At 50.0% G+C, this 25,044-nt stretch overlaps 8 protein-coding genes across 8 annotated transcripts; 4 read left to right on the top strand and 4 right to left on the bottom strand.

Moving 5' to 3' along the window:
* VTN00DRAFT_6916 (uncharacterized protein) lies at positions 1 to 984 on the top strand (the record flags this gene model as incomplete). Its single annotated transcript, XM_069433605.1, has 3 exons — positions 1 to 166; positions 221 to 436; positions 491 to 984. 3 exons carry the CDS (start codon positions 1 to 3, stop codon positions 982 to 984), a joined length of 876 nt encoding a protein of 291 aa, XP_069286970.1.
* Positions 985 to 1,840: 856 nt separating this feature from the next.
* Positions 1,841 to 3,481, bottom strand: VTN00DRAFT_6915 (uncharacterized protein; the record flags this gene model as incomplete). The annotated part of the gene is made up of 4 exons (XM_069433604.1): positions 1,841 to 2,739; positions 2,814 to 3,168; positions 3,234 to 3,356; positions 3,413 to 3,481. 4 exons carry the CDS (start codon positions 3,479 to 3,481, stop codon positions 1,841 to 1,843), a joined length of 1,446 nt encoding a protein of 481 aa, XP_069286969.1.
* Positions 3,482 to 6,453: 2,972 nt separating this feature from the next.
* VTN00DRAFT_6914 (uncharacterized protein) lies at positions 6,454 to 6,978 on the top strand (the record flags this gene model as incomplete). The annotated part of the gene is made up of 1 exon (XM_069433603.1): positions 6,454 to 6,978. The coding sequence occupies one exon, from the start codon at positions 6,454 to 6,456 to the stop codon at positions 6,976 to 6,978; it is 525 nt and encodes a 174-aa protein (XP_069286968.1).
* A 1,333-nt stretch (positions 6,979 to 8,311) lies between these two features.
* On the top strand, positions 8,312 to 9,538 carry VTN00DRAFT_6913 (uncharacterized protein; the record flags this gene model as incomplete). The annotated part of the gene is made up of 2 exons (XM_069433602.1): positions 8,312 to 8,698; positions 8,801 to 9,538. 2 exons carry the CDS (start codon positions 8,312 to 8,314, stop codon positions 9,536 to 9,538), a joined length of 1,125 nt encoding a protein of 374 aa, XP_069286967.1.
* A 545-nt stretch (positions 9,539 to 10,083) lies between these two features.
* Positions 10,084 to 11,762, bottom strand: VTN00DRAFT_6912 (uncharacterized protein; the record flags this gene model as incomplete). The annotated part of the gene is made up of 2 exons (XM_069433601.1): positions 10,084 to 11,649; positions 11,709 to 11,762. The coding sequence occupies 2 exons, from the start codon at positions 11,760 to 11,762 to the stop codon at positions 10,084 to 10,086; spliced, it is 1,620 nt and encodes a 539-aa protein (XP_069286966.1).
* Positions 11,763 to 12,117: 355 nt separating this feature from the next.
* On the bottom strand, positions 12,118 to 13,347 carry VTN00DRAFT_6911 (uncharacterized protein; the record flags this gene model as incomplete). The annotated part of the gene is made up of 3 exons (XM_069433600.1): positions 12,118 to 12,417; positions 12,482 to 13,087; positions 13,171 to 13,347. 3 exons carry the CDS (start codon positions 13,345 to 13,347, stop codon positions 12,118 to 12,120), a joined length of 1,083 nt encoding a protein of 360 aa, XP_069286965.1.
* Positions 13,348 to 14,793: 1,446 nt separating this feature from the next.
* VTN00DRAFT_6910 (uncharacterized protein) lies at positions 14,794 to 15,258 on the bottom strand (the record flags this gene model as incomplete). The annotated part of the gene is made up of 1 exon (XM_069433599.1): positions 14,794 to 15,258. One exon carries the CDS (start codon positions 15,256 to 15,258, stop codon positions 14,794 to 14,796), a length of 465 nt encoding a protein of 154 aa, XP_069286964.1.
* Positions 15,259 to 15,593: 335 nt separating this feature from the next.
* Positions 15,594 to 20,780, top strand: VTN00DRAFT_6909 (uncharacterized protein; the record flags this gene model as incomplete). The annotated part of the gene is made up of 6 exons (XM_069433597.1): positions 15,594 to 15,622; positions 15,696 to 16,023; positions 16,131 to 16,383; positions 18,666 to 18,750; positions 19,503 to 19,845; positions 20,379 to 20,780. 6 exons carry the CDS (start codon positions 15,594 to 15,596, stop codon positions 20,778 to 20,780), a joined length of 1,440 nt encoding a protein of 479 aa, XP_069286963.1.
* Positions 20,781 to 25,044: the final 4,264 nt, after the last annotated feature.

The following is a 25,044-nucleotide window of genomic DNA, read 5'->3' as shown; positions in this document are numbered from 1 at the left end:
ATGCCTGAGGTCACAACCATCGAGGAGCACCACCACCCTCATCACACGGAGGCCCCCCACACCAAGGAACACCACACCAAGGAGCACCACTACCCTCATCCTACAGAGGCACCAACCACCAGCTGGTATACTAAGACAACCACCTACACGACTACAACTTGCCCAGGTAAGCCTGATCAGTGTTTTCGCTCTTTATCGACTAAGACTAATATGACTGCAGTCACTTCTTCTGTTATCACCACCGGAACTCAGACAATTACTGTTCCGATTACTCAGACCAGCACTGTGACCCGTACGACAACTACCGTGTGCCCGACTGTTGTGCCTCCGGCGCCGAAGCCTCCAGTGCCAGTCCCAGTGTACCCTATTAAGAACGAGACGCAGCCGGCTCCTGTTGTGACCAAAACTACTACCTATCTGACTACGACTTGCCCAGGTAAGTCTGGTCAGCCCGACTCCAGTTATGTCCAAACTAACAAAGTGTTTATAGTCACCTCGTCTGTTATCACTACTGGAACCCAGACCATCACTGTCCCGATTACCCAAACTAGCACTCTGACCCGTACCGCTGTCACCGTTGTCCCTGTCGTGCCAACCCACGTTCCGGTTCCTGTTCCTCCAGTTACAGTGACTTCTGCGCCAGTTCCGACGTCTATTCCAGAGCCGCCACCAGCCTATTCTCCGGCTCCTGCTCCATCTGCGACTCCAGTCCCTCTCCCCCAGCCAATTCCTTCCGAGAAGCCTTCTCCTGCTCCTCTTCCCTACCCGGTTCCTGAGAAGCCTTCTGAGAAGCCTTCTCCCGCCCCTGTCCCCGAACCGGCTCCGGAGACTCCCGAGAAGCCTGCTCCCGCCCCAAGTGCCTCCGAAAAGCCCACTGGAGTTTCCCCAACCTCCCCTCCGCAATTCACCGGCGCCGCTTCTCAGCTCGCCAAGCCCGCTGCCGGTCTCATGGCTGCTGTTATGGGTTTCATGGCTCTGCTGTAACCCAACCAGTGGGATATATGATACCTCGATCGCCAATCTCGATATCTTCTGAGTTGGTTTGCAGTTCGCTACTTGAATGCAGCAAAAAAACAAAGCGAAAATGGAATACAATGTGGATTTTTTCTCTGATCTGATCGTCTCTACTTAAAAGGGTCTTTTTTGTTTCTCTTAAAGAGGTCTAATTGGTCAATCTCATCTAGTGGCCTCGTTTGAGACTTGTTTTGAGTACCTATATGATTTTTTTTAATCAAGCTGCATAATACCTAGGATAATAGATAGATAAATAAGTACAATAAAGAAAACGGGTTGATGTTACAAATAATAGTACTCGGTATTTTTTATATGCATATAACGTACTATATATTTATCTCCACGTATGTAGTCGAATATAATGGGTAATTATGTTAATTATCTTTGTCTCCCAAACAGATCATAGATAATCAAGGTTCCTCAGGATCCATGGTACTGGTACTTTCTATTCTGTGGATGGGATGAAGATAGAACTTTTTGGTACCGAGGATAACTATAAGTCGGAACCTTAGACTACCTCCTCACTTAGCCCTCTTCTATATTGGTGCTGTAGATGACTATGCCGCGCCATACCATACTGCTATACCGAGTAAATATCATATAAAATGGATGGATGAGTAAAAGATCGATGGAACACCGTTTGATTCTAAGATAAACTAGAAAAAGCAAATGAGGAGAAATGATAGACGTTCTATAGGGAGCGAGCTCATAGAAAAAAGAAAAAAAGGGAAAGGGAAGGAACGGAAGGGAGCCACTGTCCCTGTAAACCGCTATATACGTGCCAGGTACATGTAAATACCTACCTAGGTACTTAAGTACCTACCTACTACTCAGCGGCAGGAACATGCCTCGCGACCTTCTGCTCGATCCCATGCATCCCGACAAACTCACACGGCGGCTTCCCCTTACATCCCGGAACGGGACAGTGGTGTCCATAGTAGCACTTGGCCCGGCGGCACTGGAGGCCCTGATCGCAGACCTTACCGCGAAGGGCGACGCGTAGCGCATTCTTGACGCTCTTCTTCACGGCGTCGTGGTCGTGCGGACACTTCTTGCCCTGCGGACAGTTGCCCCGGAGGTGGAACTCGGCGCAAAGGTCCCTGTTCTTGGCGCGTTTGGCGAGTCTGTTGATGGCTTCCTTGGACGGGGTGGGGAGTGGGGGGTCGACGCGCTGGGAGGACTTGTTTACTGGGATGGAATCCTCTTCAGACGAGCTCCCCCGTCCCGGTGAAGAAGATGGCGACGATCGTGGTGACGGTGGAGATGGTGGAGGCGGGGATGCGGGTAAGGCTGGGCTCGCTGCTGGGCTTCGGAGGGATGGGGTGCGTAGGGACGGAGTGCGCCCTCCGGAGTTTGTTGATCCAACGACGGAGGATACGAAGCTTCCCCTGGCTGAGGCAGAATCCAACTGGACGGATGGTCTTTTAAATGAATGTGCATACGTGAATGGAGCAGCGGGCGGTATACTCGAGGTTGGTGTCGCTCTTCTTCCTCTGGCTATGTACGTCTTGTCCCTGAAGATGTCCTGGGCTGGGGCAAGGCGGCGGAATCCAAGTTTCGCAAAGCTGTTGTGAGCAGATGGGCCCGCGACGAAGAGCGATGTCTTTTGTTCGACGATAGAGTCGCCCTGGTACTTGTCGAGGAAGGCAACGTAGCCGCTATCGTGGCAGCAGGCAATTGAGATGTGACGGCACTGAGCGTTGTACGCATAGTGTCGGTACTGTTCTGTTGGTCGAGTCAGTTCCCTATATAGTTTATAGACAACTGCGTAACAGTCAACAGAGAAGTTCCGCACATACCTCTGATCTTGTCGTCTACTCTCTCTTTGCCTCCACCACAGTCCACGACGTCAAACAGGGGGCGAGATTGTGTTAACTTCACGAAAAAGGCGTCCAGATGTGCAACATTTGGAATAATACCCGCGTCAACCAGAGCACCTGCCAGGCCATTCTTATTCACATACAAGCGGACGACAATGTCCATGTCCGGCGGAAGGTCGTTGTCAGGACCATAGCGATCCGAGAGAGAGCGCCTGAAGGAGTCACAGAGTTGATTTGCAGCCGCGATGGCGCCTTTCTCACCATCCCGGATGAACTGGTCTTTGAAGATGTAGCCATCTCCATCGATCAACAGCACCGCAAATGGGTTTCGACTCTATAGCCAACGGATAAGAAACGACATATTCTCGGAAGTATATCTCTGGGAGGAGCTAGACTCACTAACGACTGTTCCGCCGCCAAGGCACGCTTCTGCCATTCTCGTCTGCTATTCTGTTGATCGATCAGATCGATCGTCTTCCGCTCCAGCTCTACTCTCAGATCCTTGATTTCTTTCTCAAGGGCCTATATTCAATGTCCTGGTTAGTAACAAGGGCTTGAATGAGGGCGAAGAGACTCACGTCCAGGATGCTATATTCCTCTCCATTGCCATCCTTGAAGAAGAACAGAAGGTCCGTAAGATATTCCATGACTGAGAAGCTGTCGAGTGAAGCAGAAAATGGTTGTCCATGGTGACGTGTGTAGATGTATTTGTATGCAAGAATCAGGCATTAAGGCTCAGGTACTGAAGAACAAGATCACAAGTCGAGCGTGGCTGGCTAATTTATCGCAACAGAGCCAGCAGGGATAACCAACAATAAACGGTGTTCGTGATGGAAGCGATTGGAAGAGGGGTAACTGGCGAGTCGTTCGCAGAACACCCCGCGCCACATCGCATGAACTTCATGCGGTGGCTTGTATCCCCGCACCATGCACTGCAGCTGGAATTTTAGGCGGCAAGCAGCGGTATGCAAGAAAATCGATGCCATCGAAAGAAACGCAAAATAGGTAGGATAATGTCGTTGACAGTGGGGTGCAGCGGTCCGTCCCACCTGTCAGTCGAGTAGTTCAGTTCAGATGTCGGGCCGAGTACAGAATTTTGGCGGGTGACCTGGTGAGCTACTCCGCCGAGTACATCGTGCGATGCATGCTCCACTGGGCATCTCTACTATACTCGACAGTAGGTCGCAGTTGTGCCCCACTGAGAAGCTTCTGAGACGTTTTATTCAATGCTGTCATTTATACAATCAAACTGGTCCCCATCTTTCAGAAGTTTGCCCAGCGTCCTGTTTGTAGGTAGGTACCTACCTGGTACTAAGGGTGACAATGGGTGCACCCTGGATATCTTTTCTAATAGCCCCTATGCGGATAAAAGGGACTATAGATACCTGCTCGATACCGCCCATAGCTCTGACCCTGATAAGAGGGATCATAGCTGCTTGTTGGATATTCTTGCCCATAGCGCCAATCCTCAGAATAATATAGCTGCTTGCTGAATGTCCTCGAACATGACCCTGACCATGATTAGAGGGATTATGGATGACAGGCCGTCTTTCCCGATTCATGTCTGTATGAGAGCCAACTTGACGCTCACTCCTCGCAGCCAGTTCAATGGCAGAATCTATACTCGTACTCGTATCTGACGTTTGAGCTCCATCGCTTATTGTGGGATGTCTGCGATGCTCACTTCCACTGTTCGACCAGTGCGGTTCTGGAAAAAGTCCGTGAGCCAGCATATTGTTCTTCTGACCAGTAGAAGCCGGGATAATTCTGTAAGCCAGCAGGTTGCAAATCCATATGTTTGAATTTCCCATCTCCCATGGATTTCATAAATTCTTCCTCCTTTTCGAATTCAATGCCATTTGTCATTAGCAACCTCTCCAGGTAGGCCGTACGAGATTCTAGGAAATGGACATAACTCCGGGGTATTTCTCGCTCGGTAACAGAGTCATAGCCGACACGTCGTGCTCCGGCTTTTTCACATGGCTGGCATCGCGGAAGGCTCTGATCACAGATGTAATTTCCCCGGCGGCAGCGATTATAGACGGGAACATTGCGGAACGAGGAACGGTGACTGCGTCCTGTGTACATGCCCATGGTAGACGTGGTTGGCGGGGAAAAGGCCGGCTCAGCCTCCTGCTGATGTTCCTCCTCCCGCTGCTTCCCCTGACCGTGATGCGGATACTGCCGTATGCCCGAATCATCAGGAGACAGACGCTGTATTTCTTGTGGCAAGGATTGAGGTCTGGCTGGGGAAGTTGCACCAGAACTGTAACTTTTTTGATGCCCAAGGAGGAGGAGGAGGCAGGCCGCAGTGGCTCACCGCACTGATCCTGTTGAGGATCACCGTTGATAGGTGCTTTTGCGTCTTTTGCTAAGTCCCAGCCTCCATAAAATCGTTGTTGCAGGTTACCAAACGTATCAAGGAAAGGAATCACGTAGGCCGATCCAGTGTCGGGACTACCTGAGACAATATGTCCATAGACCTCTCCGGTCGTGGCGTCAACTACCCAAGAGCCGCAGTCTCCCTTCGCAAGTTGTCCGTCTAACTTTACTGTCCATACTTTTTGTGGGTTTGTAGAGCACGGTCCATGGACATGGAGTTCCTAACAGTCGACCTCTCATGACGGCTCCAGGAGCTGTTACAGCTATGACTGTGGTAGGTCTCGATCCCAAGCCAGTGCTCCGCGCAGTCCATGGTAATGAAATCAGTATATTTTCTAGTATCCCGCTCGATGCGATGGTCTTTCTTATGGCTCGCCGTGCCGCTATTTCCCTACTCACGAACGTGACAGTGGGCTTTGAAGTTTCCTTGGTCAGTCCAACCGTATAAAGAGACCAAGTAACAGGGCAGGAAACCGAGTCGCTGTTTCTCTTTAGATAACCATTGGTGTCGTCTGCCAGCTGGTTGAACACATCCCGTGCGGAACCTACGGCCTCCTAGCAATGATAGCGACCCATTTTCTGGAGATAAACTCCTGTGGACTCTCTGGATTCGGCCACTTGCATTCTGGCCTAGGCGATATTATCCAACGATATGGCGTCTTTGGGAAGTTCATAGCTTTTGGGAGAGCTGATGCATATATCCGACAAGACAACTAGTCCAGGTAAGAAGTATGGGACCAGCTGCATGGATGATCAAGTGGAACCTGATGGTATTAGGGATGGAAGTCCCCTATTCCAACAAGAGAGGTAAAACTGATCGAGGAAGTCAGCCTCCTGAAGGCCCGAACCGACAGCCACCTGACTTTCTAGTAGGTCGCCTATAGGGCTGCCTTCGTGTCCGCCCTGCCGCGCTGACCGTCAGACTGCGTGGCTGAGGCGACAACACAGCCCGGCAATGTAATGAGGCTGTCGCACCTTGAAAATATCAATTTCCCTCAGGAGGTAGTGATTTTCTGACTATTTACCTACGTTTGTCGGTGCTTAGAGGCAACAGAGATGACTGTATGTTGAAGACACGGCCAGCCTTCACCAGTTTCAACATTGGAAATCATTTACTATGGCTATCTCGAATTGTTTGGATATGTCGCTTCAATCTTGACTGAAATTCCGACTAAGATTGAGATCGTCAAAACTTTTGCATTTCGATATTCGACCCTTGGAACGTTCTCTGGGAGACATGACCCTGAAGTCCTATTTCGAATACTACACTAGCCAAAGCGACATTGCATTGCATGACTGTGGACGCCATGTTTCGGTAAGAACGCACCAAGATATCATCGAAATATCGGATTACCTCAGACAAGGTCTAACTAGAGATGCGATTGAACAACGACTGCACTTACGTCCACAAGTCTCCAAAGCGATCGCCAGTCAGGAGAGGGCTCTGGACGCCTCTATTAATCTCAGTGTTCGACTGCTCCTTATGCTGGAGATTGGTTGCATTCAGAATACCTTCTCGGGCTACAAAGCATTGACGTGGGAGTGTGGTTCCCTGCAGGAATTCGTGTCGAATCTCTTTGGGCATCCTCAAAAGAGCGTAAAACTTGAAAAGATCTTTATTGCGAGGAACCTCTGGCGCATCGCATGTATTGACAGAGCCTGGATGAATAATCTAGCGGACCATTTGCGCATGTTAGAGCACGACACCAAAGTTGCCATCTTCCATCATGCTTCGTTTCTGCAGACATTGGGTAACAGGTGACTCACAAAACGAAATGCCCATACCGTAGATGTGAGTTAATACCATAGGAGCCCCTTATTCCCCGACGGATTCATAGACGAGACCTTACGGACACTAGCCCTCCTGTTTCCTCAGACACACCAACGCCTACCTGAACAGGCATCATACTAGGTACGGAGCATCCGAGATGGACCAGTCACATCAAGAATATCCATCCAGCCTCAGGCGCTTGGAAGACATGGCGGTGTAGGAGCCCTGCAGGGATCATTGGTGACTGACAAGCGCCCCGCATTATTGTCCTTGCTAATGACTTGAGAATAGATTCTCTTTTGCTTCTATACGGAATCTTCGATGTTTGTATATGCTTAGAAGAAGGGATTTATTTTGACGAATCTTACCGAATCTACGGCATCAAAACTATATATAACTTCATATTTCTTTGTCAAGTAAAATGGCGGTCTTATACGGGGACATTTTATTATGCGCTGACTGTGTCAAGGATGAGTAGGTGGTTTGTTGCCTTAAGCGCGCCCCAGGATAGGTGCATTTGGTTCCCGGTATATCCATCCCTTCTTTCATTCGCCGACTCTTTCCCTCCTCTAGCCATTTTACTCGAATCGGTATTGTCCACGCTTAAGCTTCTGCAAGTAAAGCTTAGCATCGGTGTATTTTTAGCGACCGTCTCACTATGGCATGTCGCTGACGTCCCCGCAAGCCCTATTTTGGGGGGAATTTCCCTCTTTTGGCGAGGCTTAGACGTGCTCCAGCCTCGATCAGGAAATATGGATTTCATGTTAATATGTCCCTGTTCCTGATCAGCGCCAACAGCTCCTTGTTATTGGACGTCTGTTTGTTTCCCGTTGTTTCACGCGCGGCCTCACGTCAACAGGTGACTGGAGAGTATAGCGGCCCCAACCATCATCTCCACCGTACTATTGCTCTAGACAAGGCTTCCACCAACAAATACCAGTGTCTGGCCAACAAAAAAATCAGACAGCAGCAAGCTGTGTGGCCCTTGTCCATCTGAGATATGCTGATGTCTTCGTACTGGACAGTGCCCTTTGGTCTGATTTGGAATATGTTCTTTTGGTCAATATGGAGATTACAGCCTCAGAGAGGCTGCGGGGCGCAGTTTTTCTGTGATTTCTGAGTCTATATAAACTGCCAGTGAGTCCCCTTCATTGTGATTCTACATTTTTGTTTTTCTTTACTTGCGTCGATCGTCAGAGTTTCACTCCACTTCTCTGATTCCCTTTTCCGTCATTCTATTCTGGAACAAAAGGATTCAGGCCGATCTCCTGTTTCACAAAATCTGTTATTGACCTTGGAATCCTTTTTGTTTTCTACCATCTTGATGCGTTCTTTGATCAGCATTGCTACGGCCATCCTTGGCTTCACCTCTACCCTCGTGGCAGCCGGTGTCCCACATTCTCGCAGGTCTGGAGGAGGAGGAGGAGGATTCAGTCCATTCCCCTTGAAGGATGGCTTTCCCAATCCAAACCCCGTCCAGGTCCGACAGATCCAGAACCAGTCTCTGGGGACCCTGCCCAATACTGCTCCACCAAAGAACATCAGCCAGGAGGGTCTCAATAACCTTCGAGTCATCGCTGCGAACGAGCTGTTTGAAGTTGCCTTCTTCAACCAGCTTCTGTCGAACGTCACCAACAATGTGACGGGATACACTGTCCCGGATAAGGAGGGCCGGGAGCTCCTGATCAAGACTCTGACCGCCGTTCAAGCGGTATGTCTTCTTCTTCTTCCATTTCTTTCATATTACCACACTATGTACTCCCTGCTCGTGAATCACGAAAACATTCACTAACGTCCCTTTCAACAAAAATAGCAAGAAGAACTCCATGCCCTCAACGCCAACGGCGCCCTGAAGAACTTCAAAGCCGAACCCCTCGAACCCTGCAAATACAAATTCCCCGTGACGGACCTCCCCTCCGCCATCGCCCTCGCGTCAACCTTCACCTCCGTCGTCCTCGGCACCCTCCAGGACGTCATCCAGACATTCGCCCAGAACGGCGACGCCCCCTTAACCCGCGGCATCGCGGCCGTCCTGGGCCAGGAGGGCGAACAGCAAGGGTGGTACCGCTCCATCCAGGGTAAAATCGCCCCCGAGTTACCCTTCCTGACGACCAGCACGCGCGACATCGCTTTCAACGCGCTGAACCAGACCTTCATCGTGCCCGGGTCGTGTCCGAGTCTGGATTCCATCCAGGCGAAGACGTTCCAGCCTCTGACGCTGCTGACGGCGCCGGCGGCGAAGACGCAGACGCAGACGGTGCGGTTTAGCTTCCAGAAGATGGGTGATGACTCTCCTACGGAGGCAGGGAAGAAGGATTTGGACCTGAAGCTCGTGTACATCAACCAGCAGAACAAGCCGATCGTGGAGGACTTCAAGGTTGTCAAGACGGAGGGTCAGACCGTCACTATCGAGGCGGTCTTCCCGTATGATGAGAACCTCATGAACGGGTTGACGATCGCGGTCCTGGCCTCGGGTGGAGGGTGCTTCTCTAACGTCCAGGGAGTGTCTGATGCCACCAAGTATGGGCCGGCGCTTATCATCATCAACTGAAACGAAACTGAAAATGAAAATGAAAAAAAAACCCAGTCCGGTACGAACAAACGAACTATTCCATCATGTTAACGACCACATCGAATCCCTTTTAAGACGTCTGAAGCATGTTGCGGGAACCTTGACATCTTTGTAGTTCTCTTGTATTTTATGTAGTTTCTCTTGTATTTTATTGTTGTAACAATACGATAATCCCATTTGTCTATCGTGTACGGTGCTGTACACAAGGAATAGTCGACTCATTCTTCCTAAGACTCAAATAGACCGATAGAACCGTTGTGATAGTATAGTACACACAATGCTTATATATAGCGTTATTCTCATGTTGGAGTAAAAAGAGAGGTCCCATTTATTATACACTGGTATATAAACAGCATATTGGGTCTATATGTTTAATAACATATTTATAGTTTTCAACCCTCGGCGGGATCTATGAAGTATCAACAGTTCACGCTGGAATCATCATAACACGTTCTTTCCCGGAGACGGAATAAAAGGAAAATGGAAAATGGAAAGAGGAACAGCGACAATGGGAAGTAAATAAATCACCGCAGACCCTGCAGCTCCTGCTCCACCTCCGCCTTCACGATGGTGCGGACACCCTCCCAGCCAGCGCCGGCCGGCACGGGGGTGGACCGGCTCTCCTTCTGCTCCAGACCAACGAACTCCTGCGGCAGCACCTCGCTGAAATCGTATCCGTCCTGGCCCTGCAGGGCGAGGTCAACAGCGCTGGCGAACTTGGCCGGGTGCGCGGTGGAGAGGGAGACGTGGCTGGTTCCCGGGTTGCGCTCGATGGAGCGGAGAGAGGCAGCGACACCGACGGCGGAGTGCGGGTCGAGGATGTATCCTCCAGTCTTGGAGCTCTTGCCGCTTCCCGGGCCCAGGTTGGGAGGGAAGCAGGTAGCGTAGGTGGAGCGGATGGTCGCGATGGTCTGGTCGTCGCTGACGCGCTCGCTCTCGAATTCCGCCTTGGCGCCCTCGAGAACGGCGCCGGGGACGCTGAAGCCGCCCTTGGTCTTGAGCTCGCTGAGCCACGTGCTGACGGACTCGCCAGCGTGCTTGCGGCGCTCCTCGACCGTGCTGGCGCTGTCTGTCTGGAAGGCCAGGAACCAGAGGAGACGCTCGAAGTTGCTGCTGACGAGGATGTCCATGGCCGGGCTGAAGGTCTCCTTGACACCGTCGTGGGCTTCCCCGCTGATGGGTTTCTTGGTGTAGTGGCCGCCGCTGCTGAAGAAGCGGTCGAGAATGTCGTTCTCGTTCGTGGCGATGATGAGCTTCTCGGCTGGCAGACCCATGCGCTTGGCGAACCAGCCCGCCAGGATGTCACCGAAGTTGCCCGACGGGACGACGAAGCGGAACTTGGAGCCCTTCGCGAAGCCAGCAGACTTGGTCAGGGAGAAGTAGGAGTAGAAGTAGTAGGTCATCTGGGCCAGGATACGCGCCCAGTTGATCGAGTTCACGGCCGCGAGGTTGTGCGTGGAGTTGAGGTCCGGGTCAGCGAACAGGGACTTGACGATGTCCTGGCAGTCGTCGAACGATCCCTCGACGACGAGGTTGTGTACGTTCGCGTCCAGAACGGTTGTCATCTGAGCCTGCTGGATGGGCGAGACTCGTCCATTGGGGAACAGGATGAAGATGGAGACATCCTTCTTACCCCGCAGACCGTAGATGGCAGCAGAACCGGTGTCACCGCTGGTAGCGCCAATGACGGTGAGGTGGTGTCTGTCCTTGCCAACCTTGCCCTGGTTCTTCCGCACGAGGAAGTATTCGAAGAGGTTTCCGAGGAACTGCAGCGCAACGTCCTTGAAGGCGAATGTAGGGCCGTGAAAAAGTTCGAGGAGGTAGAGGTTCTTCTTCGCGTCCAACTCTACCAGCGGTGTCCGTTCCGGGTGACGGAATGTGGAGTATGAGCGCTTGATGATATCCTTAAGGTCTTCGGGAGGGATTTCGCTGGGGGAGACGTAGAGAGAGATGATTCTGAACGCCAGGTCTTCGAAGCTGAGGTCGCGCCATTCCGACTCCCAGTTGTCGGGGAGAGAGGGGATCTGCTCAGGGATGAAGAGACCACCGTCGGAGGCCAAGCCCTTCAGGACAACATCTTCGAAAGACAGCTATAAACAGGTTATTGTCAGCAACGGAGACCATATGGCAGAGTTTGTATAGTCCTTACTCCGTAAGAGGCGCCTCGGGTGCTGAGGTACCTCTGCGAAAGAGTGTGCGTCATTGGAGCGAGAAAAGGGTCAATGGGCTTAAGTCAGCGTTACCTATCCTCTGGACCTGAAGGAACAGAGGAATACCGTGTCCAAATGTCCTCTAAACGGGGAGATAATGAGGGAGGCGATCATCCAAGAAAATCCGCATGAATCAGACGGCGGCGAAAGTCACGGCGGGGGATGTCCCGCATCCAGATCAGGTTTAGCGCGCTCCGAGAACGGCGCCCGCAAAATGCCCGTGGCCAACGACGGAGATCCCATTTAATGAAGAGCAGCATTTGCCAGTGACTATGCATTGTCCGTTCTCTATTATCTACGTCTATAGATATCAAATACGTGGTCTAATACAGACATGGTATCACTTATTCACAGGTGCTGCTCGTTGACCAGCACGTATCGGAATCTGGCCTTGCCGGCGGTCATGTCAACGACGGCTTGGTTCGCATCCTTCATCGAGCGCTCCTCAATCCAGGGCTTGATCTTCTTCTCAGCAGCCAGCTTAAACATCTCCCTGAGATCGTCAGGGCTGCCAATGCCAGAGCCACCAAGTTTTTGACCCTTGAGCAGCTTGCCAACGGGAACCTGAAGGGGGCCATCATCGGGAATCCCGACCTGGATGAAGGTGCCATTTGTCCGGAGAAGTCCGAGATAGCCATCGATCGGCACCTATTATAGTTGTCAGATTCACGAATTACCGTTGCGAGATGATCTCAATATTTCAGTTACATACCTTGGACGAAGCGACGGTGGAAACAATGAGGTCAAGGGTTCTGGCATTGTTCTTAGCCCAGTCGGGGTCGTCATCGGTAGCAATGTAAGAGTCCGCGCCCAACTTCAGGGCGTCAGCGCTCTTGCTTGCCTTGCGCGAGATGGCGACGACTTTGTCTGCACCCATGGCCTTGGCGAAAAGCACGGCGAAATGGCCCAGTCCACCTACACCGATGATTCCGACTCGCTTGCCTGGACCGCAACCATTGTTTCTCAAGGGACTGTATACAGTGACACCTCCGCAGAGCATCGGGGCTGCTTGGGACGAGGGAATCGAGTCTGGAATCTTGATGACAAAGTGCGCAGGGCAGCGGTTGTACAGCGCGTATCCACCGTACGACTTGCCACCGTTCAGATGTATTCCGTCGTACGTCGGCACAAACTTGCTGCAGTATTGTTCCAGACCCATAGCGCACTCTTCGCAGTCACCCTTGCTGCCCAGGCAAGAACCGCTTTGTGCGCCAACGCCAACTCGATCGCCGACCTTGATACCCTCGACCTTGGAACCGACGCGCACGGCGGTGCCAACTATCTCATGACCAACGCAGCATGGATACATAGTTGGTCTCTATTGAAATGTTAGCTTCTTTTGCTTCCAATGGTCATACGGAGAGTAATATCGATCTCAGCGTGACAGTGCGGGGTACATACCCATCCGCTTCTGAGGACATGCAGATCCGACCCGCAGATTCCACAGTGAGTGATCTTAATGTCGACATCGGTCTCTTCCCAGGGCTTGGGCTCGAACTCCTGCCAGACCATCTTGCCATCTACGGAGCTGCTGTCGAGGCCCATCCATCCCTCGAACTTGTAGTCTGTCTGCGCCATGGTGATTGGTAGGTATCCGGTGTAGCAGGTAGGTTCTCGGGTGTGTGTAGACTGCTTGAAAGGTGTATCTTGAGTTCAACCAAGGGCTTCGCCTTCTATATATACGACGGAGCTACCTATCCCGCAACCAAAACTTTCTGGCCCATGTATCCACTGTGGACACTGGATCAGCCAACGTCAAGCAGGTCAAAATCTTCTGTCCCGCCGTATCGGCCGTTGCCCGATGGAGCCTCCAAACTTGTGTCTCCATGGTCCATCGGAGTTAACGTTTAAAAGGCATAACCGGTCGCTCAGAGGTCGAACTGGTGAAGCCAGCTATCTCTAGGGCATGATAAAGCCAACATCGACTGTCTGCGAATGATATTTAATATTCGACATCTATGAAGCCGGTCTTGAGGTGCAAATTGAAAGATTGTACCCGGCATTTGTACTCTGTTGGGATTGCCGATTGGAAACCATTGTTCTACCAGCCAATAGCAACTCCTCGGAGAACGGCAGCTGGCGGCAAGCCGCCATGCAGCGTTCCTGGATGTCGGCGCCGCGGATTAGCCGATACCACGGCGCCGATAGGGATATCCGGGACCGGGTTGCTTTCAGGAGTCAGAACCTAATCTCAAATTTTCAGCAGAAGTCCGATACAGTACAATCTGAAATACCGCGGATATCTGACTGAGAGATGGTGAGTCGTACACTAGCCAAGCGGCTTTTTGCTGACAGGAATACTTCTCAACTGCGACATATTTTTCAGGTGCCAGAAAGTGGTATAATTCTCCCTATGCGGCCGTCATTATTAAGCAATGTCTCACAGAGGATCCACACGATAAAAAAGATCCGCCTATATGGTCACCTCGTGCTGATATGAGAGCACTCGCAGAGTCTCAGCACGGAGTAAAATGCCTGAAGGATGTTAGCCGGCCGAGCCTAACGAGTCGGGAAATCCATCTGGCCCACTTTTGCCTCAAGAACCTTTCTGTTCTTGCTTGACTCCGATATCTCCACCTATCTCCATTCTCCATTCAGCCCATTCGCCGTGTGCGGATTTCTAAGGTCATTTCTGTGAAACGTCTTTTTGCGGCTGACTCAGCATCTCGAAATCGCAAAAATAAGCTTCTTGATCAGAGGCTGTCACTACCTAATCAGCCACATTCCGGAGAACATTTGTGGACAGCAAGGCGTCCAATCATGACGGACAACTAAAACGGACACATGAACGAGTGGTGTGAACTCTCTGGTCTCCCCGAGTTTGTAGACACAAAGTCTCGTCCATGGGGCAGCCACCGACTTTATACTGTCTCCAACAACCAGTCCAGAGGGTCCTCAACCTAATTTTTACTTAGATACTTCCTTACATTGTCAGGATGGTTTAGACTTCGTGGACGTCGTTTCTAGAATAGTCTTAGGTACTGCTGCTGATGGACTCAGATGGAGTCACCCGCCGGGGACCTCTCAGGTCGCCCTAACCGCCCCCACCAACGACTCCGCAAACCTCCTTCGACGTTCGTCCGGCTCTGAGCTAATCCGCCCAGCATATTCCTCAGATAGGACCACCTCAACCTCCCATTTCCCATCCGGGAGTTCTGGAGGATGGTGCACCCCATCTTCCTCCGTCAACCGCCAGCCAGCCTTCTCCGCCAACTCGCGGATATGGCTCGGTGTGGTCAGGGAACGGATGTTGCTACCATCTGTGAGGGACGGGGCTTGGATCCTCGAGTTCAGCTCCGCTTGGGAGAGAGCAGCCAGGACATGTGGCATTAGGGCCCTGTCCCCGCGGGCGTCCAGCGAATATCCTGCGATGAGAACCTTCTTCACTCGGCCCGCGCAGAGCGGAGAGCATCGGGCTGAGCGCGTCAGGGGAGAAGAAGTACTATGTCGAGTGGCAGAAGACCGCGTAGTCGTAGACTTCTTCGTCATCGGTCGATTTCGATCATCAGAAACGACTCCAGATCCGTCTGTGGAATGTCATCCGCTTGCCCAGGGGCCCTGATTTGAGGTTTTCCTGTGACTTCCCAATGGTCATCAGTCCTCCTGGTACAGTACATAACAATGTGGTTCTAGCAGCAAAATTCCAATTATTTTCCACAGAAAAAGAAAAATACGAACCGTAATCCAAAGGTGCCGGATCCAGTGCGGCGACGTGCCCTTCTTCTCCAGCGATATCAGCCAGTACGAGTGTACAGTCTCCCTGCCCGCAGCCGATCTCGAGGATCTTCGAGCCTGGTTGAATATTCCATCTCGTCAAGTTATCGATGCGCTGCTGGATTTTCACTTTACCTGGGTAGCTTGTTTTGGAATGCAGAGGGAGTTAAAGCGCTGCTTGACCATCATGCTGACGACAGCAAAATTAACAGCACCATCGGCCATGATATCACAGACCTGGTCTCCTCCCGCGATAGCAACGGCCGTCTCCCGCTCCACTGGGCAGCCGCGGGCCCCGGTCCTCGCGAATGCACGCTCCCCGACGACGAGATCAGCTCCCAACTCATCGATACATTCAAGCTGCTCCTAGCCGGCAACCCCAGCGCCATCAATGTCCAGGATGAAGAGGCAGCGACGCCCCTACATTACGCGATTAGAAGCCATGCCGCCTGTGGCGGGAGCAAGCACGCCAATCTCACCATCAGGCTCTTACTGGAGCATGGGGCCGATGCAAGTGTCTCAGACGGTAATGGCCAAACTGTGCTGCATATATTTTGCTTACCGCTCTGTTGGACGGCGGGCCCATCAACACTGCTTTACTTGACTTGCTGGTGGCGCACGGTGCTAATATCAACCATGCTGACAAGGACGGGAACACGGCTTTTCACATCATGGCTAGGAATCTACGCCAGGTTCAGGCGGCGAAGTTCCTACTCGGTCGAGGCGCTGATGTCCGTGCCACAAATGCGAAGGGGGACACGGCCTTTCATGAAGCCGCTCGTGGGATCCTCCGGCCACGGGAGACTCGCGATAAGAAGATTGAGGGGGTCACGGTCGCGGACCAGATAAGAGCGCAGGATGAGATGATGGGTGTCCTGCAGGAAGCTTCTGGAGGCAATAGTATGAAGAATCAACCAAATGCAGCAAGTAGGACGCCGCGACAGCTGCAGTCGGAGACAAGGAGTAGGTGGCAGGGAATGGAGGAGCCATGAAGAAGAGGAGCGCCTGCTGGTAGGGGATGCAGTCGTGCATTAGGGACTCAGGGTTAGGATGTTGGTTCTTCGGATTTCCTTGTCTTTTTCATAGGTCATATGTTGACTGGTACACCATGCTACTACCTATTATATCTGTCTGTAAAGCTCTGTGAGTACAGTATAATCTATTTTTCTATATAGTAAGAGTAGATAAGCGAGTATTATATAGAGATGCAATTCATTCATAATCATGAGCATAAATTGAAGGAGAATCATAAATTGGTTGTTTGCTTACATTCAAGGGAATCACTTTACGTGGAAAAATTAAAGAAGTGAAAGAAAGCTGAAGCAAAACAAGAAACACAGAATGAAAGACAGGGAGAGAGAACGCCGGCTTTTACAGGGTGTGATGCCTTAGAAGGATAGATTTGGACCGTCCTGTTTCCAAGTAGAATTCCAGTTGTAGTTAGTGTTACGCACTCCTTCGGTCCCGAGTCGCAACGGTGGCTTGGTCTAAGGTAGGAAGGCTTGGGCTTCGTAGGTCAAACAAAATAAGGTAATCTCTGACTGATAGACAACGCGACTAAGGTGAAGTAGAGCGCCTATCGAGTACGTATACTCAATAGTAGGTTAGCCTGTTGACCTGCCAGCATATAGCCAAGTAACAATGTAGTATTGAGCATGAAGAACTAAAGCTATCTACATGGTGGTGATGAGCGTCCTTATATAACCATAGCTGTATACTATTTTGTATACTATTCCATAGTAGATAGAATAGTATACCCAATCACGTCTTCCTGTTCCCCTACTATATCGTATACTATTTTATAGTAGCCAAAATAGTATATGGGCACGTGACCTTGGTCGGTATAATATCCTTCCGTGACTTTGCAGATAGTCTTATCTCCTGCCCTGCGGGTATCGTTCGTCATGTAAGGCTGTGCTGGACAGCACCTAATCTGTTGGTTCATAACAGAGAGCTTTCTTTTCTGCAGGCTTTTCTGCAAGCTGCGAACCTTGTGATCAAGCTGACGAGGATTCTGAGGTGTTTGAAAAGCAGATGATATTGAACCTTCAATAAGAAGTGGTGGTGTTGGCGTACGAAGTTGAAAAGTAATCTTTTCAAGAACCCGATCTTTATCGAGTGGCTTAAGACCAGCTCCTGCGACGCCACTGCATATGTTCTTTTGATAAAAAACCTTCTCGCGCGCAGAAGGATATAGATGCAGAAAATCCTCTTTATCAATATGATTGTTTCCGGCTGCCATCATCCCCTCAGTCAATTTCCCGTACGCGCGTTTAAGCGGCCCAAAAACTCCAACTGTAACGGCAGGCCTAAGACTTCTAGGCTGGGGCTCGTTGGGTTTATCTTGAAGACAGAAGACAAAGGGAAAAGATAAATAAGTAGGCCGTGGTTACTAGCAATGTTACTATCCTGATTGCTGTTTGAGTTGACCACGGGGTCCTAATCCCCATGATTAAGGAGCGTCTATATATATATTGCTAATCAAAATAGCCCTTCTGATTAGGGGACTGAATTGAAGACCTCTTGTCGATTCACATAGCCTGAATTGAAAGGCATGGTCTGATTGTATCCTGATTGGGTTGTCGGTCTGTAGTTTTTCCGAAGGCTTCCCCTCGTCGTAGCCTCACTTCTGCAAGCGCTGTAACACCAACATCTAGTGGTTGTAGAAGATGAGATGTATGCGGACGCATACAAAGACAGATAATTGCATTCTCCTTGCAGAAAGTATCAAAATCTGCAGTTTGATGGCTAGAATGGCCGTCAAGAATAAGCAACCGCTTCGCACCAGTTGAATGGTGTTTAGAATACGGGCTAAACGCCTTTTTTAGCCAGCGAAGGCCTATTTTATCTGTTGTCCAGCCATTCTCACTTGTTGCAATCCACCAATTTGGAAGAAGAGCAGGTTCTTGATACCAAGCAGCCTGTTGTTCTTTTGCCTTTAAGATGACCACTGGCGGTATAGAAATCCCTTTAGAGCTCACACATTCAATAATGGTGATATGTTAGCCTCTGGCAATGAGATGGGAGTCCGATGGTGTTTCTTCTTTCTGTCTTCAGCTCTGTATCTTTGAACTTCCCCTCAATGTCAGTAAAACACAGAAAGGGGAAGGTCAATTCAGGGCTTGGTCCTCACGCTAAATTCTAGAATGCCTCCCCTTCATCTTACTGATTCAACGGAACAGGTCAGTTGGGGCAGCTGGGGAGTCCGAACTACAATCGATCCTTTGCTACTCCTGTCCTCATGTTGTCGCTGCCTCAATTGAGGATGTGCGTACCGGCACGGCCCTGAGCCCCGTGATTCTACACTTGTGCTCCCCACTGTCACTGCCTCTTCGAGGATGTGCGTACCGGCATGGCACTGAGCCCCATGATTCAAACATCTGTGCTCCCAAGAGCAAGCCTCTTGGACCCCAGCAACGGGCAGGCACCTCTTTGTGGTGCTGGGGATTAGTACTTGCACATCGGATCCATGCTGATGTTGGAAGAAGCCAAGACCTGCCCTTGAATGTGAAATGAGTTGTACGAAGCTTTGACAAGAACCATAATGCAGGCTCCATGAGCCCCTGCTGCCTGATTTTCATTTTGCCATGGGTCAAAAACTGAAATGTTTGTGACTCCTGCCTTTCACAGAGCGGAACGAGGCCTCAAACCGGGCCACCTTGTAAAAGAGCCACCTGGATGGGCTACCGTGAAGTCCTTTTGAGCTTCAATCCCTCAGCCTGGTAGTGAGATCCATTTCCGATCGCACAGGGCACGCCACACCTCAGCCGAGGGCGCGGTGGTCACATTACCATTTAGAGAGATTCGTGCCCACAAGATCCCTTTTGTCAAAGCGGCAGTACTTGGATAGCAGTGGCCTTTCCATCTGCCAGGCTGAGGTTGAGTGTTTTACTCCCAGCCCATGGTGATGAGATGAGGGGGGACTTCCCCTGTGACGATCAACCAGCGCGCCCAGCCCGAACTAAACGCCGTGGCATTGGGATCTCAGACACCCAATGCAGGGATCCACAATTTTCTAGATCCGCCGTGCTATTGCCACAGCTCGCTGAGATCATCGGTGGAACCGCGCTGCAGAATTTCATCACGACGAGCCGGGAAGAGTCAGGTCTCCCGACGGCCATCGCGACCAATGCGGAAGCGTTTATTCCTCGTCTGAAGACGGTGCCGGACGGACTGGAAAAGGACGGGATCATCCGCGCCTATGTGCACGCCATCAATGGGCTTTTCGAGATCTTGACGGGCATCGGTGGCCTGGGACTCATCGCCACCGCATTTGTGTCACCGAGGAGTATGAATAAACCCTTGGAGACGGATCATGTCTTGAGGACGTCCATGATGCCCATGATAATGGGAGATGAGCTAGTACTGTCCTTTCGTGTCGAATATTTCGTCTTGCGCACCATATCATCACCTACGAATTCGATCAGTTTAGATTGTAGGTTTCCCTAGATAGTGATGTTTATTAATCTACTAACGAGATAAGTCAGTGGTATTTTCCAATAAATGATCGTAGTTGGATGGAGTGCATGGCTTTCCATGGAGTGTTTCGAAGGATTGCTGTGCTGAATCACAGAATTGCCTGACGGCTTGTCGTGCTGCCTTTGAAACTGCCGCTGACCATCCTTACTGCTCCATCGAGATACCCCGACCACTTATTATGTCTCAGTGATCAGTATTTCAATATATATTTCTTCCATAAACATATATTGACTGTTCAAAAAAAGAAGTAGAGAAGACCTACAACAGACGGGATTCGCTGGTGGTCACCCACCCAACTACTAACCGCCCGGCGTGTGGCTTAAGTACGGCTGAGCGGACGGGAAGCCCTGTTTTCCACACCCTATGGTCGTAGGTGTTAGTTCATACCGTGAAGCAGATTTTATGGTTCTTTACAGCAGACCTGCGTCTATCATTTCTATCATTCAGGGTACCAGGATATAGCCCCCAGCTTTCCGGGTCTTGCTGGGCTTGGCAGGTACTGTTTGCCATTCCTGCCCCCCTGGTCTGGTTGCCCAGCAGGGGCCGCTATATCTGCATATGATGCCCCCTTCTTTGAGGGTTGCGTCATGTTTTCTCTAGGCCTAGAGGCTTCTCTGGGCTTTGAAGCATCCCTGGGTGTCTTCTTTGCTGTTGCGTCACCTGCAGCTCCGCTTCTGACAGTCAAGGCAAGGAAGCAGCTTCATCGCGGGTCAGTCTACCACAGGATGATGTCAAAACCATATCCCGCGTTTTGTCATTCTGCTATCTTCAAGACTACAGCCAAACAGATGATTCTGTTAGTTCAGAGTCTGATGTAGTGGCACGCAATAATCTTCGGGTATATTTGGCTGCTGATAAGTTTGGTATCCCGCCTCTCCAACAACTCGCGATTACCCGAATTGTCAATTGGGCAAATTCAAATTGGATGTCGGAAAGGTTTCCAGGAATTGTTCAAGACATATGGTGCTCTACCCCGCCTCATGAAAATAAGCTCCGTGATGCTATTTCGGGTATTGTTTCAACAAATATCCAGCATTTTTTAACCCAAGATAGTGGGAATAGCGTTCTTATCAACAACCCTGAACTTGCAGTTGCAGTCTTGAGACGTGTGGCTAAGAATGAAGCTCAAGTCAGGGAACAGAATAATGCACTGGTAGTTGCAAGGGTGCTGCAGCAGGGATTTGGACAAATATAACACCTACTTCAAAACCCACGGGAGCAGGATAATGTGTCAAAGCAGATCCTGTAACATTGGTGCTGTTAAGGCGCTATGCTTATTAAAAAGCAGGGGTGGAGTTTGTGTGACTCGAACCAACACTACAGAACTGTCTTGCTTGATTCTAGACAGCCTCAGGGAAGTAAATTATTACCAAAAATAAAGATTTTGATTATGTGTTCAATACGTCTTGATAGCCGAGCATAGAATGATAATGTATCTGCCAGTGAAGGCGGTTTCTCTAGCACTTGTATGGTGTATAAACAACAATATATATCAATCCGATCTGTCCTCACTATTGTTTGTTTGTTTATGATGCTCGAGCCACTTGTCGATGTTGCTGACAAACCTACAAGCGACACCAATTTTCACTCCCTCTTTGACGAAGAAGTCTGGGCCTATAACTTAGGGCTAAGGAGCTGGTTAAGGTCGAGACAGTTCTCCAACGCTAAATCACATGCTTTTCGAATATTTTCCCTGAAGCTCTCAGTGCTCACTCGTGATAGATGCCAGTTGGTATATTCCTCCACTGCTACTTCAAGGGGCCCGGGGATATCAATGGAATCTGCCTGGATTGTTCTTGAAGGAGTTGTTTCTGTAGCACTAGAGGAAGATATCAAGGGCTGAGATGACTGCGTCGGGAGGACATTGATGTTTATTGGAGAAAGCATTGAACTAGTTGCGGGATGGTTGGGGGCTTTGTGTTGTTTTTCAACTTGCTGCTGTTCTTCTGCATACAACTGGTCATGAATGGTGTTGGGAATATCCTCGTGGGATTCTATGATACCACCTTGCTCCACATATTTGACAAGGGTTTTCATGTGATGTGTTCTGAGTTTATAATGCTTCTTCCTCACTGGATCCCGCCAGCAGTACTGCCCTTCGTGGTGGCACGACTGATCAAACATGGGAATTTCCGATCCCTCATCCCATTTGGTACATTCCCATCCCGTTCGCGAGTTTCCCGATTTCATACGGGATGGGATTTTCCCAAATGTTATAAAGGAGGGATGGGATTATCCCATCCCATTTTCATCCGATAAAATGGGAATCCCATCCCGTAAAATCTTGGCATCCCGTGGGAAGGGACAAGACACCTGGGTATCCCGAATTCCCATCCCGCGGTCAGCCTAGTATTTACACATGATATGGCAAGCTGTTATGATTTTCCACTCCCACTAAAATTGATGCCTATATTTGTTTAGCATTCGTGAAGGTTGTGTTAGGCATGGAAAGTAGAGACCCGGCAAACACATGAATGGTATAGATACTTTTGCGCCTTTCTTTTAAAGAAAAGAATACATATTATTATTATTATTTATTCTTCCAGAATCTGAGTTCTGAAATGGCCTTCTCAACACTATCAAAGCCACGCCTGTAGCCCTGGACTCCAGGAAATAGATTTTGTTAGTGCCATAAATATGTCTTATCCGCTCTCCTTTAGGCCTGAAATGTCCCTCTCAAAGTCCGTTATTATAATATATCCTCAATTACCTTTCATTAGCCTGTATTACTATAAGCGGGAGCCACAGTTCGCATATTCGTGTCCCCGTCAGCGATGGTTTGTGTGAGAACAGGATGAATCGGTTGACTGAGCGCAGTTTTATCCTTGTGGCTGTCCGCATAGTCACACACTCCTTTGATAACAATGCACGGAATATTATCCCATACTCCAGCTCCTTCCATTTCGAAACCAATAACTCCTTCCCTCCCTGCTATTTGATCACGGTGCTCTCCAGATTTCATAACTGTGTCAGCAGAGGCGATTGTTCCGATGTGGATGGAGGCTGGTGTTGCTTCTGTGTTGTGTCGGCGCCGAGTAAGTTGGTTCTTATCACAGCCAAGGCCTTTGCAGTCTTTCTCTAATGCCTCCGCACACACCCTGTGAGAATCACTGTTAAAGCACACACTTGGCAGAGGCACCTTGCTGATAATGTCTATGGCGATGAGAAGGATCGAAAAGAACGTCATGCACGGTGCCTGGGTACTGCCACATTGATTCCAACTGCTGAAGGGTCCCAAGATATTGGGGGACCTGGTCCTGGAATTCTCTGCGTGTTTTGATAGTCTTTAGGCCTGCAAGGAGGGTTTGAATTTGGCCTTCCTAGTGTGTCCTTAACACTGGTCTTTCGCTGAAAACCATCTGGATATTGCCTGCCGAAATCATATTCAATGACGGCATCACTAATAATGACATCCCCTAGAAAGATTGGCGTACTGTTGGACAGGACTGGAACGCCTCCACAGATGCCAACAACCAGTGCAAGCTCGATATTGTTATAGCTGGTTTTCAGACTGGAAGCCACACTCGCAACACTTGCTTTTCCCATTCCCGGCATATAGCACGGGACAATATCATGTTCACCTATTCTTCCATTTATGTACGCATTTGCGTCTCCAGGTTGCTTGCCATATAGGCGACTGAACTTATCGTAGGTCTCGTCGAACAACGCTTCAACAGCATCGGCCTCAAAAGGAAGGGCGCAAATAATGGCAACTGCAAATTTGATACGGCGCTTCGGGCGCATTGAGTTAACGTTGGGATGCTGTCAGGAGTTGGAAATGAGTTCTGGATTCGATTTGGACTGATGGATTCAGGGATTTGGGGTCCGAGATGATGGGCGTCGGGAGCCATATTTAGTTTGTGTCAAGTTATATGACTCAGGTGAGCTGATAAAGTTCGTAGTGAGAGAAGTTCAAAGTTGTTTTTAATTATTTTACTGTAAGCCTGCAAGAGGAGATACAGAAGCCAGTCTACTGTAGCTTCTTGTTCACTAGCACCCTGAGGGAGCCTACCCTCAAATACCGTGAGTGGCATCCATGTACGGAGTACTAAGAATGCATGTTAGGGCAAGCCCAATCCTTGCGATTCAAACTAGACTTGTTATTTTTTGCGGGTTGGGTGGGTTGGACATGAGGTTAACATGTCAGACTCCACTTCAGGAATAGTGAGGCTGTTCAAGTGACATTTAGTGGTAGTTTTTGTTATTTCCTGGCATTATTGCCTGGAAGAGGCACTAAGCTTAGGGGTCTTCTTAACTGGACCCTTAATTAGCCTTTAACTAAACTGTTACAATGCACTGACAATCACATTGATTTGATCGTCACATTTTGTGCAGCAAGCCCTATGCCCAAAACCCATATTGTTAATGTGTGGGCTCCATTTCACATATTAGTACAATCCAGATCTCACACATTGATGCTATGGGAGAGAATCAACAAGTGCAAGTCTAAGATCCTGCTCTGAGCAAAATCCGTTGGCAGGCCGACAATGTGAAACCCCACGGCGGAACACCCGCGATCTTGCACATCACCCATCATAGCCTACCTACCTCCACGCCACTCGGGCATCGTCGAGGCTGTCCCAGTTTGGGTGGCAAGAGGATCTCAGCTGAAAACGATGCGGCTGCAAGTTATCGACTGCCAACCCACACAGGCGATATCAAGTTGGGTATGTGCACCGAAAGGAAGATCTGCCTGTCTCCATAGCAGGAGGTACCTACCTAGCTACCTAGGTAGCTTATGCGGCATGGGAAGATCAGTAAGTCTACCTTCTCTGCGAGGGGCTAATCTTCTACCAATTAGCGCTTTCCACCCGTCGCTGTGTCTCCGTCGTAGCGAGGTATTTAAGTCGGCAAGTGGGCGCCGCTTTCGTTTCGACTATCCATCCTCTTTAACACTCCATAGTACATTTGTTTGCGTTGCTCTCCCCCCCTTTCCCTGGCTATCGAAAACTCAGGTGCATTGTACACCAACTTCTTAACTCAAGAACATGACAAGTACGAAGAGAACGCACGATGACTATACAGTGTGATGGATGGTCGCCATTCAGTGCGAGCTCAATGCGGCGCGGGCACTACTCGATG

The sequence above is a fragment of the Thermoascus crustaceus genome (genome assembly GCF_041956765.1).
Source record: "Thermoascus crustaceus strain CBS 181.67 unplaced genomic scaffold VTN00scaffold_4, whole genome shotgun sequence".
In the NCBI taxonomy this organism is placed as follows: domain Eukaryota; kingdom Fungi; phylum Ascomycota; class Eurotiomycetes; order Eurotiales; family Thermoascaceae; genus Thermoascus; species Thermoascus crustaceus.
Note: the sequence above shows the minus strand (reverse complement) of the source record. Positions and strands in the feature narration are given on the sequence as shown.